This window comes from Apium graveolens, unplaced genomic scaffold (assembly GCF_009905375.1).
Source record: "Apium graveolens cultivar Ventura unplaced genomic scaffold, ASM990537v1 ctg6516, whole genome shotgun sequence".
Taxonomy (NCBI): domain Eukaryota; kingdom Viridiplantae; phylum Streptophyta; class Magnoliopsida; order Apiales; family Apiaceae; genus Apium; species Apium graveolens.
The window spans coordinates 1-16,080 of NW_027419553.1; the positions used below are offsets into that span (position 1 = coordinate 1).

Sequence of the window (16,080 nt, forward strand, 5' to 3'; positions counted from 1 at the left end):
AACCTTTGACCAACGATTATATTTATCCAACATTTCTAAAATGACTCAACGATTTCTTCATCCATGACATCGCGTCCTCCCTTAACGGCATTTATTCTGTTATGTACTTCATCTTCAGTGTCATATAGAGTTGACAGAATTTGGGGATCTCACCATCAAGTGGTACAAAGCTTCCCATACTGTGGTAATTTACACCTTTTACCTTGAAACAGTAAGGAGCATCGCCACGATTGATACTACAATCAATTGACCTCCGGTGGACGACATGGCAAACATACAGTTGTACATTCTAATATTTTCCTTGAAATGCCTGAAACGGGATCCACCAGTAAGGAGTGAAGCGAGAGGCTCGGGAGGTTGCTTTTCTTCTCAAGAATTATCTGACCATTTTACAACAAAGAGAGAAAGTTGGAGGCTTTTTGGTCGCTTTTTTATTGTTTCTTTCATGATTCCACATGATGGACTGACACTTTGAACAAATTCTATCAGGATCACTGACATCGAGGTACTCACTCCACTTAGTAACTATATTGTCAAAATCACGTACATCAACATCGTCACAATCACCTACAAAATTGAAATATTATGACTGTGGAACATTAGAGTAATTAAGAATGAAACTGAATTTAAGTTCATACTGGTAGATATACAATCACTATCGCTGCTGTCACAATCTTCAACATGTTAAATTCTCCTAATAAGTTCTTAGAACCTGAACTTTCTCCTCGCTCATAATAACTTTTTACGGAAGATGTATCATATGTTGAAGAACCTGGACTAATTTTTCTACAGGTTTTTTTGGATTGTTGTTTTACAGCGATATCACTGTTGGAACCTAAAGTTACTTGTGGTCGTTTAAATATAGTGGATGCGGGCAGTGCAAAAGTGACAGTACTATCTGCACTTTGAGTATTTTTTGGAGCTGCAATATTTCGTTGTTCTCCTGCTACAACAACAACATTGTTAATAAGATCAACTACTACTATCTTTATTTGCATAAATAGTAAGCATCTCTAATATACAATTTTGATTTTGAAACGCACCTTCAAATCCCATGGTCGTAATTTCTGAACGCATGGAGTATCAGGAGTTGCGCATGTTTCTCCATTTATCTGTACACCTACATGGTGGAACCAGAATTTATCAAATTGTGCGATGAATTTAACAATTTGAAAATTGTATTTTATCAATATAGCAATAAGACAACCATGGACAACTGTAATAAAAAATAACGTTGGTTATGTTTTGACCTGATATTTGAGAACAGTATGAACGTGAAGTGTTTCCAGGTCGGGTGTATGGAGAATTATCGAGTAATTCTCTGTCATGCGGACTCTTTCCGCACAGCCTATTTTATCTTTTACCTGGGAAGAACATAACCAATTCAGCCAATATAATATAAAATTAAACACAAATTTTTCCAGCTATAAGTGAAGTAAAATGTGCCTGATGTTTGAGAAGCATGTGAAGGTGACGCAGTTCCCACAGGCTTGTGCACAATACTTTCGCTAACAGTTGGATCATCCGTCAGTGTACTCAGGATTATCTCGTGTTCCTTAAAACTGCAGTTCTTTCGACGCACCCTCATTTGATTTTTTTTTCTGCAATTCTCCAGTAAAGACATTTATATTATCAAACAGGATTCTTTAGTAAAAAAAACTGACCACACTTATTATTGTTTTACCAGGTTGTTTCAGGTTTGGTTTGCATGTGTTTAGTATTGAGGCAATATCCGTCAGTACCTAGTTTCTCAAAACTGGGTTGGAAATTAATGTCAACCTGAACTTCATGGAGAGTTGACATTAACATCTGTCTGGTGGCTAATCTATCCTTATCACTGGATTGGTAATTACCGACAACTTAAATTGTATAATCAAAAGGTATATTAAAATTAAAAATATTGTAGCTATAAATGTAAACTTGGGAAATTATCAGCCTTTGTCGTGTCAAGAGTGCGCAGAGACTGTTGCCTAAATCTTCCAAACACAATGGAAAATTTCCGGAGATTTGTTGCTTACATAGTTCTACGTTAATATCTTGCAGCTCTATGTGCTTAATGTGATATCCCGTATTTTCAGAATTATTATTATTAATATTTGAATATGTTTATGTGATTTTCTGATTTAGAAGGAATAAAATGGTGGATATTTTATTCCTATTTGACGAGTTTGTGTTATTAATTGGTAATGTGCTAATTGTTGAGTGTTATATCGGTCCTTGTTAATATATGAAATATTTCCTTAAATGTATTAATTTCAAAAGTTTATTTGAAACCCGATCATTTATTGATATCGTAAATTGAGTTCGTTTAGTAATATTAGGGATTGGATGGATATTATGTCTGCTATGTGTTGTATGTAATATTAATTGTGTGTGACTTAGTTGTGATTGAGGATTATTTGTATTATTAATTACTGAGTCGTATCGTTTTGTTTTTGTCTTTAAAAGTGATTTTATTGAAAATCTAATTTCATAAATATTTAAATTATCTTTCAAAAATATTTTTATGACTTTATAATTACAATAATTATTTTTAGGATTTTATAAAATTAGAAATCAATATTTCATCAATATTTAGCCCTATATGATTTCTGATTTCATTTATTTGTAAAATTCGTATTTAATTCCAAAATTCATCAAAAATTATGAAACTCATATTTATTTAAGTTTGGAATATTCTGAGAATTTTAAAATTATTTTGGAAATTTTTGGGATTAATTTCACTGGCGCTTTGATTCGTTAATTGCTAAAAGCGGGTATAAATTGCATTTCAAAAATTATTTTAAAATTTTTGAAATTTATGTTTTTATAACTTCGGGATATTTGTAATATTTTAAGACTATTTTTGTAATTTATAAATTTGTTTTATGTGCAACATGGTTCGATAAAATTTAAAATGCGGGACAAAAGTCGGCTTAGAGAAGGGAGAAACACGTGTCAAACGCTGGATGAATAAACAGACGTGTGGTAATTGCTGATTGGTTCACTGCTGTGTTGAAACAAAAGAAAAAAAAATAGTACGCAAGCAATACACAGAAACATATACACAAAACATGACCCCTGTAACCCCATCTCTCACTCTCTCCTCTCTGTCTCTCTGTCCCTCCCTGTTTATATACTTTTCAATTTTCAAAAATTCATATCTCACAAACCGTTCATCCAAATTTCAATTATTATATATATAAACGATCAGCGCTTCGATACCTACGCATAGGTATATATATTGCAAGGTTTTGAGAAGAAAAATTGCGGGGCATATTTCCGTTATATTTCCGTTTTAATTATTTTCGGGGCGTAGAAAAAGAGTTTGGAGGTGGTGATTACTCCACATGGTATCTCAGCGTGTATATGTCTATGACCATTAATTTCGGATTTTTTCTGGAGATATTTTCCGGACATCAGATTTTCTCTTCGGGTTGATCAGAATTTATTTTGGGTAACGATTCCGAAATTTCCCCTTCGTACTTGTGTATATTATAGCATGTTAGTGTTTATATATTTATTTCATAATTTTTAGAAATTGTTGGAGAAGTCACTTTGGTCCGAGTTTTGGTTCAGGTGGCCGTGTTATTCATTTCTGGAGTGTTTATATGCGTAAATATAAATTATTGTGTTGATTGTTGTTGGTTGTGTCGATATGATATCGACTGGCAGTCCGAGAAATAGAGGAGGTGTTGTCCAATTTCCAAGAAAATATTATTTTAAATTATTTTTACAGGCTCAATAATTCTTATAAATTATTTCGAGTGTTCGAGCACTATTATTTAGTTATAAATGATTCGGAGACTTGTTTTAATTCCGAAAAATGTTCAAAATTCATATTAAATAAACCGTTCGTCCGTTTAATACGAAACGAACGCGTACAGACTCAGAAAAATATTCCGCTTTCATTAAAATACTTTCGAGACCCAAATCCTTTTTGTTTCGAAAGGTCGTTTGTTTTACAAGTTATTCTGAGTCGATTATTGATCGAAAAATCATATTTTTGACCTGATTTCAGTTTTAAATATATCGAGTCGACCCTTTTGACGAACTGAGTCATATGTGATATGAATTAAGTGATACATGAGTTATGTGCTTATGTGCTATGTGAATTATGTGTGTGTGTGGATTAAGAGTCCTGTGTTTGTCTGTTATATTTATATGTGGGCTATCGTATGGGTAGACGATAGGGTTTTGACGCGCCGTTCGTCAAGTAATTATCATTTAGACAATTAAAGTTGTATCTTTTAATTATAGATGCGGATCATTCGAGTTGATCAGGACAAGACGTTGGATAAAGAATGAGATGGAATGGTATTGGGCATCTGGCTTCTAGCAATCGCAGGAGCAGCATATCAGTCAAGTGTTGAAAAGAAGGACGGTGATGTTTTAAGACAGAATTTCAGAATAGATGCGTGTTTGCGAGTGTGACTAACTGCTAAAAACCCAAAGGCAAGTACCCCTGATTTCACTTATTGTTCAAGTGATGTTTATTTCGAATCACAGTATGCAAGTATCCCTATCATCACTTATTGTTCAAGTGATATTTATTTTAAATCTTTTGATGCAAATATTGATTTCCCTATTCTCAGTTTAGAATCGATAAATGTTTTACATATCGCTGAATTAAATAATTCTGTTTATGCAAGTATTCTTCCGTTATTCTATATTCAGAGTAGCTAAGTTATTTTACTTATCCAATTATCGGATTTACAAATATTTTGGATTTTGAGAAAAGTGATTTGGTTGCGAATGTTCCTACCCAAGAATTGGGGGAATAAAATTATTTCGGGTGTCGAGTATCATGACCCAATTTCAATAAAAATGTTTTAAGATTGGATGGTTGCGTAAGAGGCCGTGGCGGCGGTCCAGCGTGAGCTATATGTTATACAGGATATAACACCTTGCTAGGCCGATATGTGCCTTGGGTACCCCTTTGTTTAGTTGGATATGCTTCGGCATACCGGTGTTGCTCCGCGGCTGATCACCGGCGGCAACACACCGTCGTTCGAGGATTCCAATCTAAATTATTAAATTGTTTTTTTATAATCATAGAAAAATGATTTATCAACTGTTTTGGTTTTGAATAAAGGTGGAATACAGTTTTAATTCGGTTGTTGATTAATGTTGATATTTAAGTTGTTGTTAAATATCAAAGGTGGTATTAATGCAGATGATTGATGTTGACTTCCCTATTTTAGCGCGGGTAGGTTGTGAGCATCAAAGTTCGTATTAATATCTAATTTGATATGACAGCAAAATAAGTATTAATTTCAAGAGTTCAATTTTAAATAAAGTTTGTGATTCAATCCATAATTATTGCTTCTTGTTATTGTTGTTTACGATATTTCCGTAAACACTGTTTTACGAGTTTTATTCTCGTCAAGATTCAAAGTATTGCTGAAGCACTTCGCTCAAAAATATCAAAATGGTTTTGAATACAATTAAGGAACCAGTTCTGGGGCTCCACAACTAAAATTTTATGATTCAACAATTATGATTTTAAATGTTCTGCTCTAATGCAGATGTCGATTTTATATCAAAACGACCATATATATGCTATAATGAACTTGCTGAGCATTTCTTTCGCTCATACTTACCTGTTTTCAAATTTAACCTCCAGTGAGGATTAACTTGCGCTATTTAGCCGCGTAATTCGAAGAAGCAAAGAAGAAGTTTTTGGAACGTGGTTGGTCCAGGGTTTGCGGACTAGTGTAAGTTTTATTGTATAAAGTTATTTATATTATATTATATTATAGTTGTGTATTTTATAGTTGGGCCTAGTATACTTCTTTTCGAAGTTATACTAGCGGGTTAGTATTGAATTGGTAAAGAAAGTGAAAATTTATTTATGGAATTTGGATTCTTGTTTCTAGAATTGTAACCTTAAAAGATATTGGATTAGTTTGGGGTCATAGATGCTAAATATCTTCCGCTGGCATTTATTTATTGATTAAACAGGTTAATTTGGATTGAGATTTTATAGTGACGACCAAATCCTCTGACCCCGGATTTGGGGGCGTTACACTTAAGATACCTATTTTCAATTCCACTGAATGCTGAACATGGTATTGTATAAACACAACATTAGTATTACATTAAGAAGCAAACAAAAACATGTCAAAGTGGACCGCAGTATACGATAGACCTTGACTATGTTCACTACTTGATCGGCTGATAGATGATATACTTGACGGAATTATTGGACTCTGATTATCCTTGCGACTATCTGACAATGCATGTTCAATCAAAATTATTAGATAAGATCCGAGTTTAACTAAAACAAAGAATAGAGAAGAACTTATTTTCAATTCCACTGAATGTTGATCATGGTATTGTGTAAACACAACATTAGTATTACATTAAGAAGCAAACAAAAACCATTCAAAGTGGCCGAACCTGCAGACTGTAAATTTTGACTAAATTCGATATTCTTTGACAATTCAGTCAAAGGAGACAGCTTTGCAAAATTACTTGCATCTATGAAAGGGGAATACAAAGTTAACTTAAAATACCAGGCCTATCTACATACATGATTGTCCTGCAATTCAAGTTACCGTTAATTATTTTTATAGGATTACGACTAAGATATTCTGCATTATTAGTCCTCAAAGACTGATTGAACGGTTGCGGTTTGGTACATGTAACAATCACAAATAAACAACATTAACTATACATCAAAATTGTTAAAATGTTCGGCTTTGGCCATGATTATCCTTGCGACTATCTGACAATGCATGTCCAATCAAAATTATTGGATAAGATCCGGGTTTAACTAAAGCAAAGAATAGAGAATAACTTATTTTCAATTCCACTGAATGTTGATCATGGTATTGTGTAAACACAACATTAGTATTACATTAAGAAGCAAACAAAAACCATTCAAAGTGGCCGAACCTGCAGACTGTAAATTCTGACTAAATTCGATATTCTTTGATAATTCAGTCAAAGGAGACAGCTTTGCAGAATTACCTGCATCCATGAAAGGGGAATACAAAGTTAACTTAAAATACCAGACCTATCTACATACATGACTGTCCTGCAATTCAAGTTACCGTTAATTGTTTTTAGAGGATTACGGCTAAGATATTCTGCATTATTAGTACTCAAAGACTGATTGAACAGCTGCGGTTTGGTACCTGTAACAATCACAAATAAACAACATTAACTATACATCAAAATTGTTAGAATGTCCGGCTTTGGCCATGTTCAATAGTTGATCGGCGGAGAGAGGTTTAACCTGACAAAATTAGTGGATTCTGATTCTCCTTGCTACTATCTGAAAATACATTTTCACGCATATTTATTGGATCAGATTTGGGTTTAACTGAAGCAAAGAATAAAGATAGCCTTATTAACGTCTGCATAATAACTTTTAGATTCAAACTACGTCACTAAAATGAAGAAACTTTACATGAATCATTGCAGGAGGAAATCATCTGGTAATTATCTGCACTCTGAGAATTAGTCATGTCTGTAAGAATGGAATCTACATTCCGGCCACGGACGCGACATTTTTTTTCTGATTGGACAAAAACTGAAAAATCATTACCAAATACAAAACAAAAAGTGTAACAATGAGACATGTTCATCAGATGTCATACCTTGATTACCTGATGTGTGCGATGCATTCAAAATATTTTTAGTATTACGACCACAAACACGTTTGGATCCTACCATTAGTGATTAACATACATAAGGTATAATCCTGTGAATCGCATGACAAAATAACAGATAATAATCAAACAGCAAATTAGAAACTGGTGATAAGCAATACCTTGAAATTCCATGATTATGATAACGTTTCAGCGCCAAGATTCAGTTTTCAGATCCAATGGTCATCCATTGTAGCGTCTAATTCGCGAGAGGGAGAGACCGAGCGAGAGAGAGGGAGAGTGAGAGAGAAAGAGAGAGTATGGAGGAAGAGTGAAAGAGTGATGTAACAGAATGAGCAAATCATGCATGATTTGTTTTTTTTTAAATTATTTTCCATAGATAGGCTGATTTTGAAATTCAAAAATAGGTTATTAGTAATTAAGATAGGTCAATTGAAACTAATTGGATAGTTCATGGATATGACAAAATATATAGGATTTGGGTCATGGGTAAATTTATTTACCCATGGGTAAATTAGGGAGTAGTCATTAAGATATATAGATTTTTGACCCGTTAGCTTTGAATTTTGAGCAATACTATATCATCAAAAATGAGTGTCTGTATTCGGGTGACTCAAATGTATATGCCAACAGTTTATTTTATTTAAAAGAGATTGCTTAGAGATTGCCTAGTTATTTAAATTTGTACATATTTGCTCAAATCGAGTCAGTTAATTTTCAAAACATCGGTTTGATAGAAAAAAAAATTATCCAACTCATACATCTACCCATCACAAAAATTTAGACAATCCATAATTTCATACCACTAAACTTAAGAAAATAAGTCATAAAAAATACTCTTATAAATCGCTACACATTCTAAAAACTGATATAAATTTTATTCATTCCAACTCCTTTTATTCATTCCAACTCCATGTCTCGCGTTTGATTCTGAAAAATAAAATTTCATATTTATTTCTCCAACACCCAAAATATAGGTTTGTTCAGAAAAATCAAATTTCATACTCATTTCTCAAACCCGCGAGATATATGTTTTTGTTTTTTACAGTAGAGAGGTTGATATGAGGGAGAAATATGAGTATTTTATTTAACTATTTTAATTTTTATTAAAGCAATTAATTATAAATATTTAGTACCAAAAAAAATCTATGAACCTAAAATCTATTAAAATAATAATAACATTTAATATATTTAATTAAACTAAAATTATTGACTTAACATATTTTAAATTAAAAATATTTATTACAACATCCAACCAAACACATGATACCATATATAATATCTGATCCACATACCACTTTAGCCCGATTTCTGATTACAACCTGATACCACATCTTGAACCAAACGATCCTTTAGTGCCCGCTTGGAAAATTTTAAAATAAGTCATATTAGTATCCGTTTGGATAATTTTATTTATTAGTCAGTTTTTTTTAAAATGAACTAAAATCAATTATTTTTAAATATCATTATCTTAATTCATAAATTTTAAATAAGATTAACATATTAAAACATATTTTAAAATTAAAGTTAAAAAAAAATCAAAATCAAAATAGGTTTTGAAAAAATACATTATCACTAATATTCAACTTATCAGTTTGTAAATAAATTATTAATTCGACTTATAAATTAAATAAATTAAATTGATAAATAATAAATTATTACAAAATTATAAATCAAGAGGGGTTTAAAAGCCGGGCAACAAACAGTCCCTTAAACTGTGAGTTTAGTACCCCAGAAGTTGCTATACCAACTGGGGTGTAGGCGGTGGTTGGGCGGTTTTATTGTGTCGGTGGAATAAGTTGTGGGGGTTAATAAACAAGATAATTCGGATACTTGGCTTGGACTCTATTCAACTTCAAAAACAGTAACAATTGTTCTCACTTTATCTCCATTCCCTCGTGCCGGTGCTACCACCACGTGTATTATAGGGCCTGTTTGGCTGAAAGACCTATTTCTTATAGGTCGTAAGAGATCGTCAATTTACTTTATTTATAAGTCAAATTTATGACGAGAAGTTAAATATTAATAAAGATCTACCTTTTCATTAATTTTAGTTTAAAAAATTATATTTTTAAATATTATTTTAATTTAAAATCCAGGAATGAAGATAATTGTATTTAAAAATTATTTAGTTTAGTTTATTTGAATAATTTTTCACGTATAAGTAAAATTATCCAAATATTGATATAAATTTTAAGTTTTCGTCTATTTATAAATTATAAGTTATTTATTCAATTAATAAATTACTTATTTTAATATTTATTAAACAAATACACAGGGGCTTGCACTTTCAATCCGCTCAACCCATCGACCACAAAACTATTAACAATCAATCGGCACATTATGGATAATCGCAAAATGTGGGCGGGTCTAAATGTAATTTTAGATAACTGTTAATTTGCGATTTGATTACAGATTCATTATTTTAAAAACCGCGAAAATCCCACCGTAAGTGTAAGCGCATATTACATTAATTAATATATTTTTAAAAAATATTTGAAATATACATATAAATAAAATTACTCATGTATTGAAGCTTGGCCCAATATGAATAAAGTTAGGAAAGTTTTGCATTAATCTTTATATTTTTTATTTTGTAATATGTCTCTACACTATTGAATTTATTTTTCATTTAAGCTTATTAAATTTTTTTTATAAAGCCTTATATTTTTGCATATGTATTATATATTGAAGTTAGTTATTTTTTTTAACTATTTGAGTGATTGAATTGCAACCAACCACATGTTCGTGGGTGTATTTGGTTAATTTTTATATATCAATGGTTTGATTGTCGATAAATATATTGAAAAACTGTAAATTATGATTTAATTTAATTTTTAAGTTTAATTCGAATTAAACTGTACCGCGTATACCCAATATCCATCGAAATTAAAGCTGTTAATAATTTAACATTAGTATTACTCCAGCTGATTAAAAATTAGATTTCGTCCTGATAAGAGTTGTATATATAAGGGCATGGTTTTATTTGGTATCCCGAGGAGGCATTGATGTGGGGAAATTGGTCCCTCCATTTATACTTGAACATATTGTTGGAGTGTTTTGGTGGTGAAATAATAATTAGAGGGAGGAAGGAATTGAAGTAAGAAATTAAAGCCTGGAAAACAACGTTCAGGATATTTTTTGATTTACTGCTGTCCATTTTTAAAGCAACCAGTGGGCCTTTAATTCACATGCAACTTAACTAGAATCTCTGCACCTCTGTCTTTACTCTAATTAATTTCACACATATCTATTATAGTAATTTCACACACGGTCCTGCAAACTGCAGTTCTTTACTTCTTTCTGTACCTGTCTGTGACTGATAATGTTGATTACTATAAATTCTATGTCGTAAATATTGGAATTGACAACAAATCTTTTGACCTAAATGCGGTAAGATAATTCCAATAACTTAGTTATTTCGAGTCATCATATATGGGTCCCTATCCATAGCTATAGTTGGATAGGCATCACTTACAGCCAACAAATCAGGACTGTTATAGCAAAAAACAGAAGGCTGGAATCCGCTACTGTCGCTATGTTTCATTGCGGCTTCCGCAATGTTTAATTGCGGCATGACCCACAGACTCCATTTCCCTGTTTGCCCTTTATCTATATTAATTCATTTATTTATACTTTTTTATCTACATAAATATTAATTTAATAAAATATTATTCTTAATATTTCTAATTAAAGATTGTATATTAAAAAATACTATAAAATATTTTTATAATAAATTAAATATTATATTTAATATTCAATATTTTAAAAGTATTGAAACATTAAATGAAATTAATATATTCAAATATTTAATAATAAATATTAAAATAATAAAGGAAAAATATTATGTACTTTTAAAAATATTGAATTTGTTATTATGTACTTTGAAATATTAATGAATTTTAATTAAATATTTTCAATGTTGTTAATTTTAGTACTTGTTGCCATTATTAATAATCCCAAAAAAAGAAGTGACTCCAAAAAAAAATTTGAAAAAATTTATTTTTGAAGATTTTTTTTCCAAAATTGGACAGAAAGTTTTCTGTAAAACAGAAAAAGTATTATATAAAAAATAAATCATTTGCAAGTGCAGTGACCAATCTGCAAAATTCGGCAAAGCCCAGTTTACCCCCGCAATGTTTCATTGCGGAGGCCGCAATGTTTCATTGCGGGGGTAATCTGGGTTTTGCATAATTTTGCAGATTGGTCATTGCACTTGCAAATGATTTATTTTTTATATAATACTTTTTATGTTTTACAGAAAACTTCTTGCCTAATTTTGAAAAAAAAAATCTTCAAAAATAATTTTTTTCAAATTTTTTTTTTGGAGTCACTTCTTTTTTTGGGATTATTAATAATGACAACAAGTACTAACATTAACAACATTAAAAATATTGAATTAAAATTTATTAATATTTCAAAGTACATGATAAGAAATTACAATCATTTTTTTCCTAATAATCTCGAGGGACAATTTCTTCTATCATGACCTTCTTCCCTCGCCCCACAAAAACTGCACTTTCGAAATTGTTTATTTGAACTTGACGTCTCGATACCACTTTTGAATCTACCCGCTTTTGGACGTTTTTTTGTTTGTGACCTTGGGGGATCTAATAACGGATCATCTTCTTCATCATCACTTTCATAGTCCTCATTTATTTTTTCTCTCTCTCTCTTCTCCCGGAAAAGACTTAATCACATACTCCTTTTCTCTCTTGATCACGCTCATCAAGTAATTGTACCGCGGAACGGAGCAACTACCAACAACGGACAAACCTTGGAAAGCTTTACACAATCCACTATATCTTGCCATTTGAGATTCTACAACATTACCAAGCATCCGAGGGGTACACGATAGAGGTCCCGCAACTTTGTTTCTGTTTATTGTCCACCTCATTGTTACAAGATCTGACGGTATCATCGTCTTTTGTTTCTTGTTAAGGTAACGGATCATATGTCTACAAATCATCCCGGAATGTTCAAATTTTTTACATGTACAAGAATAACTCCCGTCGATGGAAACCTTCAAGAAAAAATTCCTTCTATTAATCTCCGGCAAAGTGGACTTTTCTACCAAATACATCTTTGAAAGATAATCTCCACAACCTTTCATGCTTTTCACAACAAAAGATTGACTTTTTTGAAACTCTTTTTGAAATTGCTTAAACATCTCTTTTGTGTATATCTTGGAGGCATGTATCTCCATTGACGAATTAGAGAATAGTCTCCTTTCCTTGTACTCGGTGTCAAAATCGGATTGAACCTCCCGTAAATATTGTGACTCCAAAGCTTTTTGTGAATTCTCAATGAATTCTTTCAAACTGGTCGACGCTTTCACATACTCATCAAAAAATGAATTCATAGACTCGCTCCTTGAGGTGGTAGTCATACCGGCGGCAAAATGTTGTTTCGTGAAAGCAAAAACCCATTGCCGTCTAATTGCATACATATCATTTAGCCAATTGTGATTTTCAAGATCATATTTCTCTTTCAAGTCCTCCCACCTACCTTCAAATTCCGTTGGTGACAATGACTTGTAGATACATGCATTAAAATCCGTCTTGAACTCCGAGTATTGAGTATACAAAGTAGATAGTTTCTCGGGAAACTTGCTACTAATATGCCACGTACAATATATATGATTCGTGTTAGGCATAACCTCGGAAATGGCATTACTTAAAGCGGTGTCTTGATCCGTAATAATGGTAATAGGTGGCTTGTTATCGACCGCTTCCAACCAAGTCTTCAAAACCCATCTATAAGTAGTCTCTTTCTCGTCCCTTATAAGTGCAAATCCAAACAAAATATTTTGGTAGTGGTGATTCACTCCCGTAATTGGAATAAAAGGCATGTCATACCTATTAGTCCGATATGTCGAGTCGAAAGTCACCACATCTCCAAAATTCTTGTACGCGTTAAGCGAACGAGGATCAACCCACACCAAACCCCTAACCCGATTCTCCTCATCCACATCCACTCGGTAGAAAAAATTGCCATCACTTTGTTTTTGCAAGTCTCGTAACAAAACCAATCCACACTCTGCATCACCGGAATCAAAAACGCGTCTTCGAATGTCACGTATTACATTTCGTACGTCTTGAGCGGAAAAAACCAATTTTTTCAATACCACCACACGTCTCACTAAGTAAATTCATCACTTTCGGGGTCTCGATACCCGATTTGTTGAATAACTCAATCAAAGATCGGGTAAACGGATCTATGTTGCGTGATCTTTGCATGAAATTTACCTTATCCGATGTAACCATAGCATGATTGTGCTCTAGGTTGACCTTGGTTACTTCCCATTTGTTTGAGCTTACTTTGTGAGCAACACACATACGAGCACGACAACAAGTTCGAGGAATAACATCTCGAGGTCGTTTCCTTTTAGCCCTATCTTCAACTTCCAAGGGTTTTGGGCCCAATCTTCCACCCTTTCGACATATATACAAACGTGACGATATACCACCATTTCTTGAATGCTTATGACTACTTCGAATAATTATCTCGAATCCTATACTTCGACCATAACCTCGATAAAAACTTTCCGCTTCATCCAACGAATCAAACATCATACCAACACAAGGAATTACATCATTCATATTTCCAATAAAATTTTTATCATTAATTTTATCATCATCATCGCCATTAAAAAAATCATTATTATCATCGGAATCACCGTGAACATCGTGATTCTTCCAACCGAAACCAACATCATCATCACTATGCGTTTTTCGCTTCCCCGGATCATTAACTTTATCTTCAATACTATCAACATCTATTACTTCATCATCATTAAATATTTTACGATAAACCCTCTTTTTTGTGTGGGGGGTAACATAATTAAAATCGTTATGATCACTAGATGAACTTGAATAATCAAATAAATAAGAAGTCATGGATATTGAATACTAACCTTTTTTTCAGAAGAATAAATTTGAGCAGAATGTTAAGCAGCAGTAAAAACAGCAATGTTTCAAAAATAAAGACAAATTAAGATAGGTGTGTGCATTAAATGCACGGCCGCAATGTTTCATTGCGATGGCCGCAATGAAACATTGCGGCACTATACAAACCCCCAAGCCAACAACTGTAAATATTTGCAGTTTAAAAATTACAACGTACCCCATCAATGTTTCATTGCGGGGGGAAGTGTCCATCGCAATGAAACATTGCGGTTCTGTTGTTTATTTTTGTTATTTTCTTTAAAATTAGAAAATTAATCAAAAAAAATTATAAAAAATAGTTTCTAGACTTATTATATTTTATTTAATATGTTAAATGTTATTTTGAAAATATAAATGTTTATAAGAGTAACTTAATTATAATATGCAACTATTTTACATAGTTTTGTGAAAATTTTGCATAATAGTTATGTCAACTGATATTTCTTGACGTGTAAGTTGTAAAATACAAATTTTGACGATCCAACTATATGGATGTTAAAATATAATGATTATAATAATTAAGAAAAATTATTTCTTAAATAAAATGCGGTATTTATATATAGTTTGTTACCAAGAAATGTTTAACATTTTGGGGGCTAAGTTATTTTATATTTTTTTATAGATAACGAAAATTCGATAAATTTTCATTTTTTTAGTTTTTCACATTTTCAAATTTTAGTATTATATTTGTTTATTAAAATTTAAAATTGATAAAATAAATTGGACAAGTACAAGAAAAATAAAACATTAAATAATTTATTTCATTCAAATATAAATGGAGTACATTCAAATATTTTTTCAAAAAAAATACATAATAACATTTTATGTCGACGAGAATGATCAAACTTTAACGGTGTTGGAAGAACCGCCTTCATCACCCTTATCGTCGTCTTTCTTTTTCTTCGACTTTTCCGCCTTCGCTTTAGCTTCATTTTCTTTTTTTTTCTTGCGCTCAAGCGCCATTTGAATACGGCGGAGAGCTATTTCCATGTCTTCTTCTCCTTCGGGCCCGTCGTAAGCCACACCATCGATAATTACCTTATTATTGTTAAAATCGTAGTAGAAAGGCATTTTTCGGAAATTAGAGAAGATAATGTTGAAGAGAAAATGTAGAATGAAAATAGAGAAGAGAATATTGAAAAAAAATGAGATGAGGCAGGACTATTTATAGGTGAAAATCTGAATTTTAAAATTCACTAAATTAAATTTGACACAAAAAAAATGTTGCTGAAAAAATTTCATTTGACTGTTGAAATTGCCGCAATGAAGCATTGCGGGGTGTCCAAACTGCCGCATTGTTTCATTACGGTGTGTCGGTCAAGCTTCTGCTCTGTTGACCAGTCAACTCTTATTAATATTTGATTGTTGAACACCCCGCAATGCTTCATTGCGGTGTGTGACCGGTCAATTCTTATTAATATTGGCACATAAAATAAGTTTTGCACAAAAAATAAGTTTGACTGTTGATAAAATTTTTAAACTAAAATAACTCAATTCACTAAAAAGTATAAAATTAATAATATTATTTTTTAAAC

At 32.0% G+C, this 16,080-nt stretch overlaps 1 protein-coding gene across 1 annotated transcript; it reads right to left on the reverse strand.

The window, feature by feature from the left end:
- Positions 1-11,010: 11,010 nt before the first annotated feature.
- On the reverse strand, positions 11,011-14,497 carry LOC141703337 (protein FAR1-RELATED SEQUENCE 5-like). Its single transcript, XM_074506875.1, has 3 exons — positions 13,726-14,497; positions 12,375-13,637; positions 11,011-11,210 (listed from the first exon to the last, which is right to left on the reverse strand). Exons 1-3 carry the CDS (start codon positions 14,495-14,497, stop codon positions 11,011-11,013), a joined length of 2,235 nt encoding a protein of 744 aa, XP_074362976.1.
- Positions 14,498-16,080: the final 1,583 nt, after the last annotated feature.

What these genes read in the sequence shown, in the direction of transcription:
- LOC141703337 (XM_074506875.1), bottom strand. Translation starts at nt 14,497, where the DNA reads ATGACTTCTTATTTATTTGATTATTCAAGTTCATCTAGTGATCATAAC. An exon ending in ACTTAGTGAGACGTGTGGTG is followed by an intron (nt 13,638 to 13,725) that starts GTATTGAAAAAA and finishes CCGGTGATGCAG; the next exon opens with AGTGTGGATTGGTTTTGTTA. An exon ending in ATTGTGTAAAGCTTTCCAAG is followed by an intron (nt 11,211 to 12,374) that starts GTTTGTCCGTTG and finishes GAATTAATATAG; the next exon opens with ATAAAGGGCAAACAGGGAAA.